Source organism: Herpailurus yagouaroundi, unplaced genomic scaffold, assembly GCF_014898765.1.
Source record: "Herpailurus yagouaroundi ecotype Mexico unplaced genomic scaffold, PumYag 67569, whole genome shotgun sequence".
Lineage (NCBI taxonomy): Eukaryota > Metazoa > Chordata > Mammalia > Carnivora > Felidae > Herpailurus > Herpailurus yagouaroundi.
The window spans coordinates 1-22,307 of NW_024420375.1; the positions used below are offsets into that span (position 1 = coordinate 1).

At 40.7% G+C, this 22,307-nt stretch overlaps 1 protein-coding gene across 1 annotated transcript in view; it reads right to left on the minus strand.

Moving 5' to 3' along the window:
* Positions 1-2,476: 2,476 nt before the first annotated feature.
* LOC121025272 (oligophrenin-1-like) overlaps positions 2,477-22,307 on the minus strand; it is a 180,632-nt gene continuing 160,801 nt past the window's right edge. The window contains exons 4-7 of the mRNA XM_040467746.1: positions 14,652-14,817; positions 13,345-13,395; positions 4,033-4,074; positions 2,477-2,589 (exon numbers count right to left, since the gene is read on the minus strand). Coding sequence (XP_040323680.1) covers positions 4,041-4,074; positions 13,345-13,395; positions 14,652-14,817 — 251 coding nt within the window. The 3' untranslated portion in view covers positions 2,477-2,589; positions 4,033-4,040. The remainder of the gene's footprint in view (positions 2,590-4,032; positions 4,075-13,344; positions 13,396-14,651; positions 14,818-22,307) is intronic.

Genomic DNA, 22,307 nt, shown 5'->3' on the forward strand with positions numbered 1-22,307 from the left:
GGAACACAGTCCGTCAGGCCCCTCCGCTTTTTGCAAGCCAGACTCGGGGGCTCTGCTTGGCCGGCGAGCCGCCCCTCCGCCCCGGCTCCCTCCCGCCAGTCCGTGGAGCGCGCACCGCCTTGCCGCCCTTCCTACCCTCTTCTGTGGGCCTCTCGTCTGCGCTTGGGTCCGCCGACTCCGTTCTGCTAATCCTCTGGCGGTTTTCTGGGTTATTTAGGCAGGTGTAGGTGGAATCTAAGTGATCAGCAGGACGCGCGGTAAGCCCAGCGTCCTCCTAAGCGACCATCTTCCCTCTCTCCTCAGGGTCTTGATCTATATATGTCCCAGAAAACACACAGCAATCTCATGGTCACATTTCTTGGACACCTATTCAACTGGGACTGCAGTGGCTTTCTCTGGTTCTCAATAATCTTTCAATATGTGGCCAAAATCTACACACCCGCTTGCTTTAATCATTCATCTAATGGGGGCAGAGCAAAGACGCCACAGCTCTGAGACCAGGGCTCAACAAGAACTTCCTGGGTGAGGCCAGTAGTCTCACAGAAAATTCCTTTGGGGGTGAGTAGCAGGTAGAATGATGGCTACTTGGCTTTCTTGCTACTGGTTCTAATTAACTTGGTCTTTGAGACTGGGTAGAGCTGAGAGAGTTTTATGTGGCTACTTGGGCATGTCTATTGGGAATGGCATCAAGTTTCCACTCAATAACTTCCACAAGGGCTCTCAGTGTGTTTAGCCTACATGTTACTAATTCACCAATAAACCATGTTGAGTTCAGTCTTGAAAGTGACTATCACCTTTCAGTAACACTGTTTCAAAGGCATCTCAGAGTCGGTTTGAGAATGTGTGTTTCTCTCTTTTCCCCTTCATCCATCTCCCTCTCCTTCCTTCTCTCCTTCCCCTCTTCCCACCCATGTCTATGCTTCTCTCTCAGTTCCATAGTCAGGGTCTTGCTAGAAGGGTCCAAGTAGGAAAATCCTTTCTGTCACACTTGGTCACATTATAAATATACAGACTCTAAAGACAGGCTATGGTCTAGACACCTGCATGGGAACACAAGCAATGACACTTTCTCCAGCAGCCTCCCATCAACAAACAAGACTCAGAGATGTTTACTCAGATTTTTGACTACTCAATAAACCAGTTGTGTTTTAGTACTTTTCCAATGACTGAGATGGCAAATGGAACACCAGGAGCTTATGTCTTAAAGTTTTCCACTTGATGAAAAATATGTGGGATTCAGTAAAGAGGGTAAAAACCAAACACTCAAAATGATGACCACTAAAGCCACCAATCATAAAGACAAGTGTTGTAAAATGGAAAGAAACTTGCACAGGAACCCAGGGACCTAGGATCTTGTTTAGACCTGGCTAATAACTTGCATTGTTTCAGTTTCTCCAAAGGTAAATTAGGCAGTTAGAATAAATAATTTTGGAAGGCTCTTCCAATCATATACTTTATGGGTTGTAAATAGAATCTTTTATCTCAAGTGCTGTGGTTCTTAACCTTTATTGGGTCACAGGTCCATCTGAAATTCAGTAGAATGCTATGGACCATCTCCCCAGAAAAGGCACATTGTCATGGAGTTATGCATACCATTTCAGAAGCTTCGTGGAGTTTCTGAATCCACGGACACTGGGATAGGAGTTGTTTCTTGGAGGAGATAAAAGAGCTTGTTTATCTGCATAAGGCAAACATGAAGCAATAGTGCCAGCTGCCTGGACTCAATCCATCTTAACAATTTTTCCCAGTATTTGACCCAGGAATGGAACTTGTGCAGGACAAATACAGCCTGCATTTTTAAAAGAACTATTTTTCAGCTTTTGTATCTTTCTTAATTGGTTGGAAATGAAGCTGTCAGGAAAAAAAAAAACAGGAAAAACAACTCAAACAAACCTAGGCTTCAACATGCAAAATATTCTTTGTAGATTTGTCCTATGTGGCTATATGTAAAAACAGGAAGGCCACTTTTTGAGTCCATATGAAGAGGTTGTGTTTGGCATCACTCATGCTGTCTGGCCCAATAGGAGCAGACAGGTTCTTGGTAATATACTGCAGTGCCAGAACTCCAACCTAGTACCAGCCTCCTTATCCTTAGTAAGAGACATGTTAATATTCTCCAATGTTCAGCAAACATTCCTACTCTTCTACAGTGGGCAATGGCCCCCAACTCAAGTAGCTTCTACTTTAGGGTAAGACCTCTGAGATCAGTCTTTAGTCCAAAATCTTTCAGAGTTCCATGGTCTTCTGAGGAGGCCGTAAAATTCAGAGAAGAGCTGAAAACTAAGCTCCTTTCTTCAACTCAGGTCAGTAGATAGCTTGGTTTCTGCAGTCTGGCTTGAGGGTGTTCAGCCATTCACAGTCATATAGTAGCTCAACATAGATCTTCAGAGGGAATGAAGACAGAATACATAGGAGAAATAAAACTGTGTCTAAGACATGTGCCCCTTATTTTATAGCATCCTAGAGCCTGAAGGTGCAAGGCCAGGAAGAAGCTGCTCTCCTCAGCACAAAATGACTCAACACACAAGGGTTTGAAGAAGACCCTTCCAGAACCTGTGGAGGATCCTCTGAGACCAAGGATTTCAAAACCTAAAAAGGAAAGAAGAGAGTAGGTAATTAGCTAGAACTGGTCAAGTACTTACCAGCCACTGAGGAGTGACACCTCTCTTGTTGGGTAGCTAAACATATAATTGGTAGCTAATCTTCTGAGCAACAGAGGCTGGCTAGGAAAAGGCCCTTACAACTCAGATCCTTTGAGACAGGCCTAAGATGGTGCTATAATCAGGACTGGAAACAGTGTCCATTTGACCTCAACACTTATTCCCTAAAAGTCCACAGGAGATGAATCCTGATACCTCTGAGGTTACCCACCTAGAGTAGCCATTGCATTTATGGCACTACAATAACTGAACTGATTTTCTGGGACTTCATCTCCATGAGGGCTGCTAAGGAAAAGCTTATCAACCCATGGACCACATAGGACTGGCAGTGATAAGAAGAAAAAGAAGGCTAGGAGACAAATGGAAAGTTCTTCTTCAGATACCCAGATCTCATTTATGTTTATATTGGTTAATGTCATGCCAGAAATCTGATAGCCAATTAGAACTCCTTGGTAGAGAAAAAAAAATTCCATGATCTCTGTGACTCTTGTGACCTTACCAAGTTACTTATCCCCTCTGAACCTCAGTTCCTTTTTTAAAGTTTATTTATTTATTTTGAGAGAGAAAGAGAGAGCAGGGGAAGGGCTAATAGAGAGACTCTCAAGTAGGTTCTGCACTGTCAGTAAGGAGACTGATGTGGGGCTCAAACTCATAAATCATGAGATCATGACCTGGGCTGAAATTAACAGTCAGATGCTTAACTGACTGAGCCACCCAGGCGCCCCTGAACCTCAGTTCCTTTATTGGCTGAGTTAAAATACATATTATTCTCCTTATTTTGGCATTTGATATGGATCAAATAAAATAATGGAAGTGAAAGTATTTTGCATAATGGAAGTGGAAGTATTTTGCATTAAACAAATATACAGGACTAAGGATAAAGGTTTTGGGGGTAGGACTTAAATAGTTATTTGTTCTAAAGCTGCCAAGTCTCTACATGATACTGAAGTGGACTCATGGTACTTGCTATAATACCAAAAGAGAGCTTACTGATTTTCTTATAGACCGAAAGAATGTCAGAGTTAGACAGTTCCAAACTTTTCATTGTACAGATTGGGAAATTGAGGCTAAGAGAATGAAATGTACTTGCCCCAAATGTCACATTCTAGGATTTCTAATGAACTTTATCCAAAGGCAACTTGTAAAACCATGCTGTAGTTTGGTTGGAGGAGAAAGGAAGGAAAGAGGAAGGAGACTTAAAAACACAGGGAACCTCAGAATTAGAAGGCAGTAAATATAAGGGTTATGAACTGAGACAGGGAGGGAGCTCCTACCCTCTGGACCCTCAAGACTAAAGTCCTCAAAAGTTCAAATTCCATAAAGAAGGCTTATATTTAATAAGGTTTTGTAATCAGGGGTGAAGAATACATACCTGAGGCCTCAACTCTCATCTCCAGGAAGTCTTCCTTGAGAACTGTGGGTAAAGGAGGAAAAATATGTCACTAAGTCTCTAGAAATCAGAACCGGAAAGGCAAAGCAAGGGGATGGGTGACCCTTCCAGGCCAGTGTCAAAGAGTCCATCTGAAAAATGGGAAGTAATCCATCCAAATGTTTCAAAGCATCTAGATCTATGCTTATAAGTTGGGATGCCTCTCGGCAGTTTTAGAAAGCCCAGTAACCTAAATACAAAGACATCTCTCAGGTGTCAGAATAATCCTTTTAGTGTTTAGGCAATGGGAAGCTAGGGGAGCCCAGAGAAACTGGCCCAAGACCAAAACCTGTATTCTGTGATTATCTCTCATAGGGATAAGGACAAGGTAGAATGGCAAATGCCATTCAAAACATTAATCACCCTTTGCCTTAAAGACCCAACCAACTTTCCCCAGCCCCTTAATATGCTTAGATCCATACTAACTTAGCCTTGTCTGGGAAGAGCTGGAGGGAAGAGACAATCCTAAAGAATGAAGGCCTATATAGTTTTGCCAGAACATCCCAGACAATAGATAGAATGACAATAGGGCTATTTCCATAGCATTGTTTTTCTGTCCTTTCCTAAGTCTATTTATATCTACTTCCTGAGTGATCTTACTCCCATTCATGGTTTAAATCACCACCAAATACTGAGAACCCACCAAGGGGCCACTATTCACATCGTAGTATATGTAAATGTCCCGTGAAGTTGCACAGTGGCTGTATTCAACAGTTCTACCCCTAAATCTCTGTGGATTCAACCTCAACTACTAGTCTAAGTTGCAGTTACCTACTGGACATTTCTTTTTTTATTTTTTATTTAAATTCCAGTTAGCTAACACACAGTATAATAATAATTTCAGGTGTACAATACAGTAATTAAACATTTCCATAAAACACCTGGTGCTCATCACAAGTGTTTCCTTAATCCCCACAATGTATTTACAACATCCCCTACCCCCTTCTCTTCTGGTAACCACCAGTTTGTTCTCTATAATTAAGTCTGTTTCATCATTTGTCTCTCTATCTCCAATCTCCCCCCTTTGCTTGTTTTCTTAAATTCCACATATTAGTGAAATCATATGGTAGTTGTGTTTCTCTGACTTATTTCTCTTATTGTAATACTCTCCAGCTCCAACTATGTTGTTGCAAATGCCAAGATTTAATTCCTTTATATAGGTGAGTAATATGCCATTCTATATATACCATCTCTTCATTATCTATTTATTCATCAGTTGAAGGACATTCGGGCTCTTTCCATAATTTGGCTATTGTTGATAATGCGGCCATAAACATTGGAGTGCATGTGCCGCTTCGAATCAGTATTTTTGTATCCTTTGGACAAATACCTAGTAGTGCATTTGCTGGATCATAGGGTAGTTCTATTCTTACCATTTGATGAACCCACATACTGTTTTCCAGAGTGGCTGTACCAGTTTGCATTCCCACCAAAATTGCATGAGGGTTCCCCTTTGTCCACATCTTCAACACCTGTTGTTTCTGGTGTTGTTGATTCAGACATGTGTGAGGTGATATCTCACTGTAGTTTTGATTTCCATTTGATGTTGAGTGATATTGAGCATATTTTTATGCATATGTTGACCATATGTATGTGTTCTTTGGAAAAGTGTCTATTCCTATCTTCTGCCCACTTTTTTAAATGTATTATTCATTTTTTGGGTGTTGAGTTTCATAAGTTTTTTAAAATATATTTTGGATACTAATTTTTATCAGATATGATATGTGCGAATATCTTCTCCCATTCAGTAGGCTCTTTTTCAGCCTTTTTGCTTTGTTTATTGTTTCCTTCACCGTGTAGGTTTTTATTTTGATGAAGTCCCAATAGTTTATTTTTTATTTCCCTTGCCTCAGGAGACATATCTAGTAAGAAGTTGCTATGGCTGATGCCAAAGGGGTTACTGCCTGTGTTCTCCTCTAGGATTTTAATGGTTTCCTCTCTCACATTTAGGTCTTTGATCCATTTTGAGTTTATTTTTGTGTATGGTGTAAGAAAGTGGTATAGTTTCACTATTTTGCATGTTGCTGTCCAGTTTCCCCAACACTGATTGTTGAAGAGACTGTCTTTTTCACATTGGAAATTCTTTCCTGTTTTATTGACCATATAGCTGTGGGTTCATTTCTGAGGTTTCTATTCTGATCCCTGATCCATTGATCTACGTGTTTATTTTTGTGCCAGTACCATACTATCTTAATCACTACAGATTTGTAATATAACTTAAGCTCCAGAATTGTGATACTAGCAGATTTTCTTTTCTTTTTCAAGGTTGCTTTGGCCATTCAGGGTCTTTTGTGGTTCCATGCAAATTTTAGGATTGTTTGTTCTGGCTCTCTGAAAAATGCTGGTGGTATTTAGATAGGAATTGCATTAAATGTGTAGATTGCTTTGGGTAATATAGACATTTTCACAATACTTGTTCCTCCAATCCATGGACATGGAATGTTTTTCCATTTCTTTGTGTCCTCAATTTCTTTCATCAGTGTTTTATAGTTTCAGAGTACAGACTGTTTACCTCTTTGGTTAAGTTTATTCCTATGTATCTTATGGTTTTTGGTGAAATTGTAAATGGGATTGATTCCTTGATTTCTCTCTCAGCTGCTTCATTATTGGTGCATATAAATTCAACAGATTTCTGTATGTTGAATTTGTATCCTGCATCTATATTGAATTTGTGTAGCAGTCTTTTGAGTTTTCTATACAGAGTATCATGTCATCTGCAAAGAGTGGAAGTTTGGCTTCTTTGATGATGATTTTGTTGTCTTTTATTTCTTTTTGCTGTGTGCTTGCTGGGGGTAGAACTTCCAGTACTATGTTAAATAACGGTGAGAGTGGAATCCCTAATTTTTGACCACAGAGGAAAAGCTCTCAGTTTTTCCCCATAGAGGATATTAGCTGTGGGTTTCTTGTATGGCCTTTATTATGTTGAGATATGTTCCCTGTAACCCAACTTTTCTTGAGGGTTTTTAATGAATGATGTTGTACATTGTGAAATGCTTTCCTTGCATCTATTGAAAAAAAATCATATAGTTCTTATTATTTCTTTTAATAATGTGGTATACAGTATTGATTGAATTGTGAATATTGAACTACCTTTGAAGCCCAGGAATGAATCCTACTTGATTGTGGTGAATGATTCTTTTAATGTACTGTTAGATTTGGTTTGCTAGTATTTTATTGAGAATTTCTGCATCCATCTTCATCAAGGATAGTGGCCTGTACTTCTCTTTTAGTGGAGTCTTATTCTGGTTTTGGTATTCAGGTAATGTTGTGGTCCTATAGAATGACTTCCTAGGTTTTCCTTCTTTTTCTATTTTTTGGAACAGTTTGTGGAAAAATAGGTATTAATTCTTTCTTTAATGTTTGGTAGAATTTCTCCATGAAGCCATCTGGCCCTGGACTTTTGTTTGCTGGGAGATTTTTGATTACTGATTCAATGTCTTTGCTGATTATCAGTATGTTCAAGTTTTCTATTTCTTCCTGTTTCATTTTTGGTAGTTTATATGTTTCTAGGAATTTATCCATTTCTTCCAGTTTGTCCAATTTGTTGGCATATAGTTTTTCATAATATTCTAACTGTTTATATTTCTGTGGTGTTGGTTGTTATTTTTCCTCTATCATTTGTGATTTTATTTGTGTCTTTTCTCTTTTCTTTTTGGTAAGCCTGGCTAGAGGCTTACCAATTTTATTAATTAATAAGAGGAGTTAAGATGGCAGAGTAGTATGAGGATCTTATGCTTGCCTCATCCCTTGAACATAGATAGGTAATTATCAAATCATTCTGAACACCCAGGAAATCCATCTGAGGACTGAGAGAACAAACTACACAACTAGAGGGAGAAAAGAGGCAATATTATGGAAGGTAGGAGGTTTGGAGATGTGATTTGGGGGCTAGAAAAGAATCGTGGGTGCTGCAGAGAGGAGGGAGCCCTGATCACAGAGAGAGGAGAAATAGACAAAGGGAAAGAGAGAGAGAGGACAAATGAAAGCAGTATGCAAGGGGGTTGCAGAAGAAAAACACTTCCCCAAAACCAGTGACTTGAGAATACAAGAGGAGCTTATTATAGCCAGTTTTTACAAGCAGCCAAGCTGATAGTCTGAAGTTTTAGAAGTCTGCACCATCATCAGGGTCAAGCCTGGTGGGTATAGTGTTGCTCCTGTGGAGAAGGAGACCAAAAGCCAGAAAGTAGTCAGTGTTCTCTGAGGATCTCCTGGGTTAAACTGAGAGAGAAAGTTCTTCTTCTTGGACTGCATTTGGAAGAGGTGGCACTGCCTCTCAAGGGACAAAAGAGCCAGTGAGCACCATTGAGCTGTCCCATTCATTAACATAAAGGCTGCTGAGGGCAGCTAACCTGGATGAGGGCTTTTTGTTGAACTTTACCATAAAATCCAAGCCCCTGTGTGATCATGTGACTATTTTTCTGGGACAAACTGGTACCAGCAGAAAGCAGTGAGTCCCTCCTAGAGAATCAGTGTGGGTCCCTGCCACACCAAGTCCCTAAAATTTGCAGTTTTGAAACCCAGCTGTGCGCCTGAGATAAAACACAGCAGCACTGCACTGCTGGGTGGACAGAAGGCCAGTAAATAGGATGAAGGTAGGGATCTGATGGAAGCCTGGGACACAAGAGGGGAGATTGTTCACTCTTCTGTGAGGGCTTTCTGAAAAGAAGTGGAAACAAAGTCACCTCGCTGGGAAAGAGAGTGGGCTAACACCATTTTACATCCATCATATGAGCAATGAGGGACAACAGCTAGTGGCATAGCCCACACAGCAGAGGCTTGAGCTGCTTATACCAAGTGCCGCTTCTCTGAGACCTGCAGGTGTCTTTTTTTACTAGGGAAAGTATGACTGAAAGCCAGATCAGCAGTGAGCTCTTGCTCCAGAAGTGAACATGAACCCCCCCTCCCTTCGCCCCACGCTGTCCATGGCCTGGAGCTTTACAGAGTGTCTCTTGTGTGTGCTGCATGTTTTCTATTGTGTTTTAGGTGCTCCATCCTTCAGGCCAGTCCCCTGCAGACATTTTACTTGCCTACATTGGACAGTGTTTGGTCCCTGGTCTTAATGTGGTGAGGTTTAACTAGGTGTGCTCTGGTGTGCTTGTGAAATGAGACATGATGCTACTTCCAATAGAAATGAAGCCCTGCAGAATGCTCTGGTCAGGAAATGCAAACTGGACAGGGGTTTCTGGTGGTCTTCTAGGGAAGGGCCTCACCATGCTGTGCCTGATACAAGCTTGACCTAGAAGGGCAGTACCTCCAGAGCACAGGGTGAGGGACCTGGTGTAAGCAGCCTAGGAAGCTAGTGTTGGTGCTATGGTGCTTATTGCAGGTGGCTCTGCGTTTATGCTGAGGGGTGTGAATGGGAGAAATGGCACCAGCTATCTCCCTTGTCCTTGGAGAGGTGCCTCCATGCACACTGACTCTGAGGGAAGCACTCTGAGAGGAGCAAATAATCTTCCCCCATATGTCCCAGGTGTTTTTCAGATAGCTGTTTCCACACTATCAGACTTGGGGGTGTATACTGCCTTCTTTATAGGAGCAGCGCAGTGCCTCCCAGCCTCTATCACAGCAAAGTCCACTCTCCCTTAAAACTACATGCTTTAAGCCCCACTTGTTGCAAGAACTCAAAAAATTCAGCCATTTTCATTTTCCAAGCCAACAACCCTGCGGAAATGTTCTCCTTGTGCATTCTTCTGTGATCCTCTATCTCTTGCCCTTCTCTGTGATCACTGATCCCTCCCCTGCACATACCAGCGATCCATTTCTCCCCTAAACGCCCTCTCCACACTTCCTACCTTCTTCAGTGTGGACTATTTCCTACCTTTATTTGTAGAGTTTGTTCTGTCAGTCTTCCTGTCTATTTCTGGGGGCATTTAGGATGATTTTTAGTTATCTAGTTGTGTTTGTGGGATGGGTGAGCCGCAGGTCCTCCTACTCTGCTCCTATCTTCCTCTCAACCCCCACTGGATATTTCTTTCTTGATATTCCGCAGGGTCTTAAAATCACTGTGTCCAAAATTGAGGGGAGCAACACTTTCCCACAAAAGTTGTTCCTCCATGACTCATTATTGTTATCATACACTTAATTTTCTAGAATAGACTTTTACCCCCTTTTAATCCTTCTCCAATGCTCCATGTTTGAAAAATCAGCAAGGTCTCATTGTGTCTATCTCAAAACTGTCCATTTTATTCCATTGTATTGGCAATGTCATAGGTTAAGGCCTCATTAACTGTTGCCATGATGATTATCCTCCTAATTAGTCTCTCTATCTCCAGTCTTTACTCTCCCATCTATCTTTCTCAGTACTACTAGAATGATTTTTTTACAATTCAGTCATCTCAGACTATGCATTGTCATGTTTAAAAGTTCCATGACTCATCATAGAGTATAGTATAAAGACAAAAACCCTTTGTATGTCATATAATGTCTTTAAAGTCTGGCCCCAAAGTATCTTTATGGCCTCACCTCCAAGTAAGTTTCCCTCTTCTCACCCCCACATTGTAGCCAAATTGTAACACTAATGACTTACTGAACTTGTCTTGCATAAGCTGTCTGCCTTGCTGAACTATCTTCCCCTCCCTTCTCTTCTTGATGAACCACTTCTCACTGTCATTTGAGATTTAATTTTTTTATTGGTTATGGAAAGGAGATGAATGAGGAAGTGAGGTGATTCAAATGTCAGGCTACAGTCAGGGGTACAAATGGGAAGCAAAAAGGAGGATAAACAAAGGATAAACAGATGATTATTTTCATCAGAGATGAGAGAAGAGTTTCAACAATGTATAGATGGTACTGATGTAGATGTACTAGTACAAATGGGGGTTACAAGGTGAGAGCCTAGACAGAAGTGTTGTTTTTTCTACGTGGATACTAAATGTGAGGAACATGTGGATACAGAGTATGTCTCTATGGCTCATGACACACTGGAGGATAGGTGTATCCATTTTGGTGTTGCCCACACCTCTGCCAAGATGGTATCTGGAGGTAAAGTACAGAATTAAATCTAGGTTTCAGAAGGCTAAACATAGGATAAGTAGAGTTGTTCTCTAGCCTGAACTGCCTGGTTTGGCTACAGCCCTCTCATGTTGTAAGTTGGTCCAGGAATTCCCTGAGCAGTAGCTGACATAGCTGACATAGCTCAGCCAGTAGTGACAGTACCTCAGACAATGTTTCCATACTTTCAACATCAGTTTGGCTATACTTTCCTTTTAGAAGATGGCCTGCCTTCAAGATTCTACTGAACTTTGTTCATGCCTCTTACAAATTCTCTCTCATTGTCTCGGTTCCCTGTCCAAGGCTACCAATGAATTCTTTATATGTTTTGGTGTATTTCTACTCATCTTTTAAGCTCTAACTTAGGTATCACTTCCTCTAAAAAAGTTTTCCTTTAAAAAAATGTTTTAATGTTATTTTTGAGAGTGAGAGAGGCAGAGTGTGAGTAGAAAAGGGGCAGAGAGAGAGGGAGACACAGAATCCAAAGCAGACTCCAGGCTCTGAGCTGTCAGCACAGAGCCCAACGTGGCACTTGAACCCAAGAACCTTGAGATAATGACCTGAGCCAAAGTTGGATGCTCAACCTGAGCCAAAGTTGGATGCCTAACCCACTGAATCATTCAAGTACCCTGTAAAAAAAGCTTTCCTTTAGATGTACCCATTTCATTCTGTTAATTCTAGTTTACTTCATTACATTTCCTTGGTAGTTATTTCTCATATGGCTTATTCTAGGGAGGGAGGAAGAATCACCAAGGAAATAGGATGTGATCCTGCTCACAGGCAGGTGCTATATTAAGAGTCTCTCTGTCTCTGTCTCTCTCTCTCTCTCTCTCTCTTATTTTTTTTTTCAAGAGGGACATTTGACTAAGCCTGTTTTAAAAACATCCTAGGTAAAAATTTTATTGTATTGGAAGAGAAACCTGGGACTGTAACATCATTTTTATCTGTTATGGTAGAATAAATGGTAAATTATTCTCAAAGGAAAATTTGGTCTGGTCTAATGGCTGACTGCCAAGCAGAACTAGGGTGACTTGCTGTGCAGGGTCATGTACTGGTGAGTTAGGTCTCACAGCATTGACTAGATAGTGTTAAGCATACCCCAACTCCAGTGTTGGCACATTTTTCTTTTAACTGACCACCTAGAAAAGCTATACTCTTATCACCCATCAGGAAGCACAATTTCAAACTCTCTGATAAGCAACATGGAGCAAGCTCACAAAAGAGTCCCTAAAGGCTATGCAGCCATTTCTGTAGATGTTATAGCCTAAAGGGTCTCAGATGCCAGACTCTGGACAATCTGTATCAATATCTTAGAAGTTTTAAAAACAAACTGGAAGGAAGGAAGGAAGGAAGGAAAAGAAAGAAAGAAAGAAAGAAAGAAAGAAAGAAAGAAGAAAGAAAGGAAGTAAAAGGAAAGTAAAGGAAGAAAAAAGAAGAAAGAGGAAAGATAAGAGAAGAGAAGAGAAAAAAGAAACATACTCAGGCCCCACTCCTGGAGATTCTGTTTCAGTGGGTCTGGAGTCGAAGGAAAATCTACTTGTTTTTGTTCCCTCAGTTTTTTCCAGGTGATTTATATCATACCACCTAATGTTTGCTTATTCTAAGGCTGCTTATGTTAGAGTGTTACATTATGTGTATTCCTATCAGCTGCTCTTTTAGAATATAATAGAGTCTAAATAAGTAAACTAACAAAAAAAAAAGACTTACGTTGAGTGTAATATTTTTTGTAGTGTTACTTAGTATGTGAGTACTGTTTTCATATCTGCGTCTGAGAGAGAGAGAGAGAAAAGAAAAGAGAAGAAAAGAAGAGGAGGAGGTGGAGGAGGAGGAGGAGGAAGAAGAAATGGAAAACAGTGCCAGAGACTCAATGGCACAACAGATACAGAGATAGGCAAAGAAAGAGAGACATGGAGAAAGACAGAAAAAGAGTAAAATATACAGATAGGAGACAGAGAGACAAAGACAGAAACAGAGATATAAGTAGAAAAACACAAAGAGAGAAAGAGACTGAGAATGACAAAAACAGAGAGAAAGAAAGTGTGAGAGAGACAAATAGAGTAACAAAGAGAAACACACATGTATATAGACAAAGACAAATATGCAGGGTGAGAGATGAGGAGACAGAGAGAACTAGGAGAAAGGGACAGAGAGACAGAGACAGCTACAGAGAAACAGAAAAACAGAATGTAAGAGAGGAAATGAAATGCTCATGATCCATTAAATAAAAAGTAACTTGGTTCTTCTTCTGTCACTTATATGTCTTACCTTCCTGTTTTTCGGGAAGCTGTTTCAAAGAACCTGGTCCTGGAAGCCACCCTGCAAACAGAAGCCAATCAAGTCCCATGAGTTTCTCTGGAATACATATGAGAACCAATAGACAATGAGCAACACAAAAACTATAAACCAGATGGGCACCAATTGAAGGGTCTGCCTTAGCTTGCAAAGGACCTGGGTCTGAGAAGAAACCCAAGCATCAGAATGTGAAATGACTCAGAGACCGTAAGCTACTGCAAGGCTATGCCTAATGCCCTTTGCTTTCCCTTGGTTCAGAATGGTCTGAGTATGTTGTTGGTTCAGGCTATTCTTGTGAGAAATAAGTGAAACAAGTCTTTGGTTTCAAAGTATAAATTTTTGCCATTTTTGTAAATACACTTAGCTACTTAATTAACATGGTAGAGTCTTTCTTTTTCCTATTTCCCCCATTTTACAATTATAGAAAACAAGAAACATGAGAAAAAGGAATACAGGAGGCAGTATATGAGAGGGATCCCAAGCACTGGCTGAAGAGAGACCAGTTAGGCTAACTGTGGCCATGAAAGGCTGATCTGTGAGAGCTGCTATGCTCCTACCTTAGCCACTCTATGCCTGGTTCCTTGGCTTCCAGTCCCACCTCAGGAAAAACTGCTAGAAATCAGCTCAGTTCCTACTTTGCAAGAGGTTCTCTGGAGAATCTGAGACATTTTGGAAGATTTTTAAAAATGTTTTATTTATTTTTGAGATAGAGAGAGACAGAGCATGAGCAGGGGAGGGGCATAGAGACAGGAAGACACAGAATCCGAAGCAGGCTCCAGGCTCTGAGCTGTCAGCACAGAGCCTGACATGGGGCTTGAACTCACAAACTGCGAGATCACGACCTGAGCGGAAGTCGGACGCCCAGCCAACTGAGCCACCCAGGTGCCCCCATTTTGGGAGATTTTTAAAAATCATACCCTTGATATTAAAAAAAAGCCTAAAGGCACAAGTACAATAAATAAATCTGTTCGTTAAATTACTTTAAAAACCAGTAGCAATAACAAGAAAATACAAAAAAAATTCCAAAGGGAACATGAAAACAGAAGGTAATCTTATCACCCTACAGAGATCAGGGCAGTTTTAGTGAAATCTGTCAGCCTTGAGTGATGAGTGCAACACGCCAAACAGGGCTTGTCTGTGACATTTCCCTAGACTATTAAGTGAACTAAGCCCTGGGGTTGTAGACTGTATACTCTTCATAATCATAATGGTGATCCTGAAAGAACTCCTGATGGCCTAACATGACCTTTAGGTCAAGGATGAGGAACAACTCTACTTACACAGACGATGAGATTCCCCCTGCATTGCTAACCACAATATCTGCCTTTGGTTCTGGCTTTTGGGGAGTAGCTGCCCGGCACGGAGGATCTGGAGGCCTCACTGGAGGACGGACAATGGTTGGCTTTTCTCCTAGAGGCCGCACTTTGTTGAAACTGTCAGAGTCTCCTGAAAGAGAACACCACCAAGAACTTGAGTGGTTAGCCAATTGGAACACTATTCATGAACAGGCACCCAATATTGGAGTTATCTTGGCTACCTCCCTTGGCCCCCACTTACTTTTGGTCATTAACAACTATGCATTTGTTTTCCTTTCTTTCTATCTTTTTTTTTTTTTTTGCTTGGTTGATTTTGGTTTTGCTTTGTTTGTTTGTTTGTTTGTTTTTGTTTTGTTTTGCTTTTCATTCTTCCAGCAGCTTAATTCTTCAGAAAGTCTATGTTTGAAACCCAGCTCTAGAACTTCTATTTGTGTGACCTAGGGTATGTTACATCAATTTGATAATTCTTAGTTTCCTCATCATATAATGAAGACCAATAATACTTTAACTTACAGAGATAAAAAAAAATTAATTAGGTACTTGGGTGCCGGGTGGCTCAGTCAGTTAAGCACCTGACTCTTGATTTCAGCTCAGGTTATGACCTCACAGTTCAGCCATGCACTGACAGTGCAGAGCCTGCTTGGGATTCTCTCTCTGCCTGTCCCCCACTCATATGCATGTGTTATTGCTCCTCTCTCTTTCTGTCTCAAAGTAAATAAACTTAAAAAAAAAAGCACTAATATATTTAGTACAGGCCTGGCACATAATAGGCACTTAGCCAATGTTTTATAATGAATTTGAATCTGTTAGTTTTGTAATTACCAAAACTCAGGTCTTTTTTACTTAGACTTTGACTATGGTAGCAGTATTCCAACTTGCCTCCGTGCCCCTATGTCTCTGGTTTCCAGGTCAGTCAGTACAAAATAAATATACATAATTATTTATGAAATGGTTCTGGCAGGAGTTTATGACATGGATGCACTTACACATTGCTAGTAGCACTGTACACCAGGCTAATTCTGTCTATATAGCCATAAAGAATTCTGGAAAACGTGGATGCAAAATCATACATAAGGCATAGTTTATACTTATTGATCCAGTTGATCCACGTTGGGGAATAAGCCCAAGGGAATTAACCCCTCCCCAAAATAGGAAAAACAATCAGAACAAAAACATGCTTCTTAATAGCAAATACTCGGACCCAGCACAAAGAATAAGCAAACCAATTTTTATAAGCACTTAACCAGTAAATATTACACATGAACTGACAAAGATTTGGGGCAGGTTAAAAAATATACATGCATTTAAAATAATATTAAGTAATGGGGCACCTGGGTGGCTCAGTTGGTTAAGCATCTGACTCTTGATTTCACCTCAGATCATGATCTCATGGTTTGTGAGTTAGAGACCCACGTCAGGCTCTGAGTTGACAGTGCAGAACCTGTTTGGGATTCTCTTTCTCCTTCTCTCTCTGTTTTTCCTTCCCTATCTCTCTCTCTACCAAAAATAAATAAACTTTAAAAAATAATTTTTAAAATTAAAATTAAAATATTAAGTAAAAAAAAAAACACTAAAAGTACTTATGGCCTGCAGAACATTATAGGGAAATAGACACATGTGCAACTAAGGGTGCTATCATGGAGGAGCTAAGATGGCGTTATAATAGGAGGACTCTAGGCTCATCTCATCCCTCAAACACAGCTAGATAACTATCAAATCATTCTAAATACCCCAGAAATCAACCTGAAGACTGACAGAGCAAACTCCACAACTAAAGGCAGAGAAGAAGCCACATTGAGGAAGGTAGAGGTGCAGAGACATGGTTTGTGAGAAAAAAATAGATGGCAGGTGCTGCAGAGAGGAAGGGTCATGGTCATGAAGAAAGGCAAGAGAGAGAGAGGAGAGCACAGGGGAATGCACAAGGAGAACATTTCCCCAAAGCTATTGACTGGGAAAATTAGAGGAGCTGATTTTCATGAGTTCTTGCAACTGGGTGGGGGGGAGGGTTAAATGTTGGTGTGCTTGGCTATGATACAGACATGAGTGTACTGCCCTAATTTTGGAGAGATGGCAGGCAAACAACCAAGGGGCAGATGGCATGGGAAAAGTGATCTGAAGAATGCTTGGGGCACACAGGGGGAGATTACTCCCTCTTCTTGGAGTACCTCCATGAGAGTCAGAGTTCAGGAAGATGCCTCTCTGAGGACAGAGGAGCTGGCTATCAACATTTCCCTCATCTGCCACTCAGTACAAACACAGGGCCAACTACAGAGGGCACCTTGGCCCTACACTGGCTGCTTAACTTGCTTAAACCAGGTCCCACACTCTTGTGCTCTGGAACAACTGACCTTCTCAATCAAACCTGCCTCAATTCCAGCTTGGTAGGCCCTTCACCAAGAAGACCAGTGCAGACCCCTGCCCACACCATATTCCTAAAGCCTGGAGTTAAAAAAGTCAGCAAGCTTGTCTGGGATAGAGCCCAGAAGGCACTGCGCTGCTCCTGGAAAGAAGGCAGTATACACCCCAGAGTCTGATAGTGTGGAAACAGCTATGTGAAAAGCACCTGGGACATATAGGGGAAGATTATTTGATCTTCTCAGAGTGCTTCCCTCACAGACATTATGCATGGAGGTACCTTCCAAGGACAAGGGAGATAGCTGGTGCCATTTCTCCCTACTCACACTCCTCAACATAAACACAGAACCATCTGCAATAAGCACCATAGCACCAACACTAGCTTCCTAGCCTGCTTACACCAGGTCCCTCACCCCTGTGCTCTGGAGGTACTGTCCTTCTAGGTCTAGCTTGTATCACTGACAGCATAGTGGGCCCCTTCCCTAGAGGACCAGCAGAAACCCCTGTCCACATTGCATCTCCTGGCCAGAGCATTCTGCAGGGCTTCATTTCTATTGAAAGTAGCATCATGTCTCATTTCACAAAGAGACCAGAGCACACCTAGTTAAACCTCACTACATTAAGATCAGGGACCAAACAGTGACCAATGTAGGCAAGGAGAATGTCTGCAGAGGACTGGCCTGAATGATGAAGCACTTAAAACACAACAGAAAACATTCAGCATATACCAGAGTCATTCCCTGATGCTTCAGGCCATGGATAGTATATGACCTCTTCTTCCGAAAGCCATTACTCTCAGGAACAGAAAACATGACTGGATTGTCTAACACAGCAAAGAAGACAGAGACTTATAAAAAACTGTGAAGATGGAGGGATTTATCCCAAATGAAACAACAAGATAAGGTCAAAGCCACAGATCCAAGTGAAACAGATATAAGTAACATGCCTGATGGAAAATTTAAAGCAACAATCATAAGGATACTTGCTGAGCTGGAGGAAAGAATAGGGGACTTCAGGGAGACCCTTACCACAGAGATAAAAGAGTTAAAAAATAATCAGTCAGAAACGAAAAATGCAACACTGACATTGGAAACATGCTTGTGCAATAAACACAAGCTGGAAGAAGTAGAGTAAAGAATAAGTAATATAAAGAACAAAATAATGGAAGATAATGAAGCTGAACAAAAGAGAGAAAGAAGACTTATGGAACACAAGAATAGATTAAGGAACTCAGTGACTCCATCAAATGTAATAACATTTACATTATAAGTCACAGAAAAAGAAGAGAGAGAGAAGCGGGCAGAAAATGTATTTGAGGAAATCATAGCTTAAAACTCCCCTAATCTAGGAAACGAAACAGAAATCCAGATCCAGAAGGCACAGAGATGTCTCATCAAAATCAACAAAAGCTGGACAACACCAAGATATATTATAATTAAATTTGAAAAATAAAGTAATTTAAAAAATCTTAAAAGCATCAAGAGAAAAGAAGTTCCTAACTTTCAAGGGAAGACCCATAAGACTAGGTGAAGATTTCTAACAGAAACTTGGCAAGCCGGAAGGGAGTGGCATGATTCACTCAAAATGCTGAATGGGAACAACATGTAGCCATGAATACTCTATCCAGCAAGGCTATCACACACAATTGAAGGAGAATTAAATAGTTCCCCAGACAAACAAAAACTAAAGGAGTTTGTGACCACTAAATCAGCATTGCTAGTATTAAAGAGGACTCTTCAGGTGGAAAGTAAAGACCCAAAGTGACAAAGATAAGAAAGGAACAGAGAGTATCTCCCAAAACAACAATAAAACAAATAATGAAATCACACTAAATATATATCTATCAATAATTACTCTGAATGTAAATGGACCAAACATGCCAAGAAAAAAAAAAAAAACAGAGTGTAAGAATGAATTAAAAAAAACCCAAGAACCATGTAAATGCTCCCTCATTTTAGACCAAAAGACACCTAAGATTGAAAGTGAGGGGATGGAGAAAGTTTTATCATGCAAATGGATGTTAAAAGAAAGCTGGAGTAGCAATACTTATGTTGGACAAAGTAGATGTTAAATCAAAGACTGAAGAAAGGCACTATATTATAATAAAGGGGATAATCCAACAAGAAGATCTAATGATTGTAAATATTTATGCTCCCAACATGGAACAGTCAGATATATAAAACAACAACAAAAAAGGAACTCGTTGATACTACTACAATAATAGTAGAGGACTTTAACACCCATACTTACATCAATGGACACATCATCTGAGCTGATAATCAACAAGGAAATAATGGCTTTGAATGACACCCTGGATCAGATGGATTTAACAGATATATTCAAAACATGCCATTCTAAAACAGCAGAATGCACATTCTTTGGAAATGCACATGGGACATTCTGCAGGTCATAGTTCAGGCCTCACCAAGTACCAAAAGATTGAGATCATATCATGCATATTTTCTGAACACAACGCTAGGAAACTTTAAGTCAACTATAAGAAAAATATTGGAAAGACCACATATACATGAGTGTTAAACAGCATGCTATTTAAACTTCAGCATATACATGAGTGTTAAACTAAACAATGAATGGATCAACCAGGAAATCAAAGAAGATATAAAAAATACATGGAAACAAATGAAAATAAAAACACAATGGCCCAAAACCTTTCTGATGCAGCAAAAGCAGCCCTAAGAAGGAAAGAGATAGCAATACAGGTCCACTTCAAGAGGCAAGAAAAATCTTAAATAAACAGCTTAACTTTACACCTAAAGGAATTAGAAAAAGAACAAGAAACAAAACCTATAGCAAACAGAAGGGAGTAAATAATAAAGGCTAAAGCAGAAATAAATGATATAGAATCAAAGAAACCTAATAGAACAGATCAATGAAAGCAGGAACTGGTTGTTTAAAAAAATATAATAAAATGAAAAACCTAGAGCCAGACTTACCAAAAAAGAAAGAACCCAAATAAATAAAGTCAAAAATTGGAGAGGAAAAACAACAACCAACACCACAGAAATACAATTGGAATATCATGAAAAAAATATATGTCAACAAATTGGACAACCTAGAAAAATGGATGAATTCCTAGAAACATAAACTATGAAAACTGAAACAGGAAGAAAACAGAAAACTTGAATAGAGTGATAAACCAGCAAAGAAACTGAATCAGTAATCAAAAAATCTCCCAAAAAACAAAAGCCCAGAGCCAGATGGCTTCACAGGTAAATTCTACCAAATATTTAATGAGGAGTTAATACCCATTCTTCTCAAACTATTCCAAAAAATAGAAAAGGAAGGTAAACTTCCAAATTCATTGTATGAAGCTAGCATCACCCTGATACCAAAACCAGATAAAGACTGCACCTAAAAGAGTATAGGCCAATATCCCTGATGAACATGTAGGCAGAAAGTCTCAATAAAATACTAGCAAACTGAATCAAACGGTACATTCACCATAATCAAGTGGGATTTATTTCTGGGCTTCAAGGGTGTTTCAATATTTGCCAATCAATCTATGTGATATACTATATTAATAAAAGATAGTATAAGAATCATATGATCCTTTCATTGGTGGAGAAAATGCATTTGACCAAGTACAACATTCATTCATGATAGTTACCTGTAACAAAGAAGGGTTAGAGGAATCATACTTCAACATAATAAAGTCCATATATGAAAAACATAAAGCTAATATCATCCTCAATGGGGAAGAACTGAGAGCTTTCCCTCTAAGGTCAGGAAGAAGACAGGGATGCCCAATCTCACCATTTTTATTTAACACAGTATGGCAAGTCCTAGCCACAGCAATCAGACAATAAAAAGAAATCAAAAGAATCCAAATTGACAAGAAAAAAAGTAAAATGTTCATTATTTGCAGAAAACATGATACTCTATATAGAAAACTTGAAAGATTCCACCAAAATATTGCAAGATGTTATACACAAATTCAGGAAAGATGCAGGATACAAAATCAATGTACAGAAATCTGTTACATTTCTATACACCAATAATGAAACAGCTGAAAAGAGAAATTAAAAGAATAATCCAAATTGTAATTGCAAAACCATAAGATACCTATGAACAAACCTAACCAAAGAGGTAAAATATCTGTAATCCAAAAACTATAAAACACTTATGAAAGAAATTGAAGATGACATAAAGAAATGAAAAAATATTCCATGTTCATGGATTGGAAGAACAAATATTGTTAAAATGTCTATTTTGCCCAAAACAATCTAGACATTTAATGCAATCCCTATCAAAATACCACCAGCCATTGAGAGGGAAGATGGCGGCGTAGGAGGACACTGGGCTCACCGCGCCTCCTGCTGATCACTTAGATTCCACCTACACCTGCCTAAATAACCCAGAAAACCGCCAGAGGATTAGCAGAACGGAGTCGCCGGAGCCAAGCACAGACAAGAGGCCCACCGAAGAGGGTAGGAAGGGCGGCGAGGCGGTGCGCTCTCCACGGACTGGCGGAAGGGAGCCGGGGCGGAGGGGCGGCTCGCCAGCCAAGCAGAGCCCCCGAGTCTGGCTTGCAAAAAGTGGAGGGGCCTGATGGAATGTGTTCTGACAGCAAACGCGATTTAGCGACTGGGAGGTCATAAGTCAACAGCTCTGCTCAGAAAGCAGGAAGGCTGGAGGACAAAGGGAAGGAGAGCTGCTGAGCCCCTGACGACAGAGCTCAGTTTGGTGGGGAACAAAGGCGCTCGCCAGTGCCATCTCCCCCGCCCATCTGCCAGCCAAAATCCCAAAGAGAACCAGTTCCTGCCAGGGAACTTGATCCCTCCGCACAAACACCCAACTCTGCGCTTCTGCGGAGCCAAACCTCCGGCAGCGGATCTGACTCCCTCCTGCTGCCACAGGGCCCCTCCTGAAGTGGATCACCTAAGGAGAAGCAAGTTAAGCCTGCCCCTCCTGCCCCTGTGCACCTTGCCTACCCACCCCAGCTAAGACGCCAGATCACAAGCCTGGCAGTGGGCAAGTAGCCCAGACAGGCCACCCCACCCCAAAGTGAATCCCGCCCCTAGGAGAGGGGAAGAGAAGGCACACACCAGTCTGACTGTGGCCCCAGCGGTGGGCTGGGAGCAGACATCAGGTTTGACTGCGGCTCCGCCCACCAACTCCAGTTATACACCACAGCACAGGGGAAGTGCCCTGCAGGTCCTCACCATGCCAGGGACTATGCAAAATGACCAAGCGGAAAAATTCCCCTCAGAAGAATCTCCAGGAAATAACAACAGCTAATGAGCT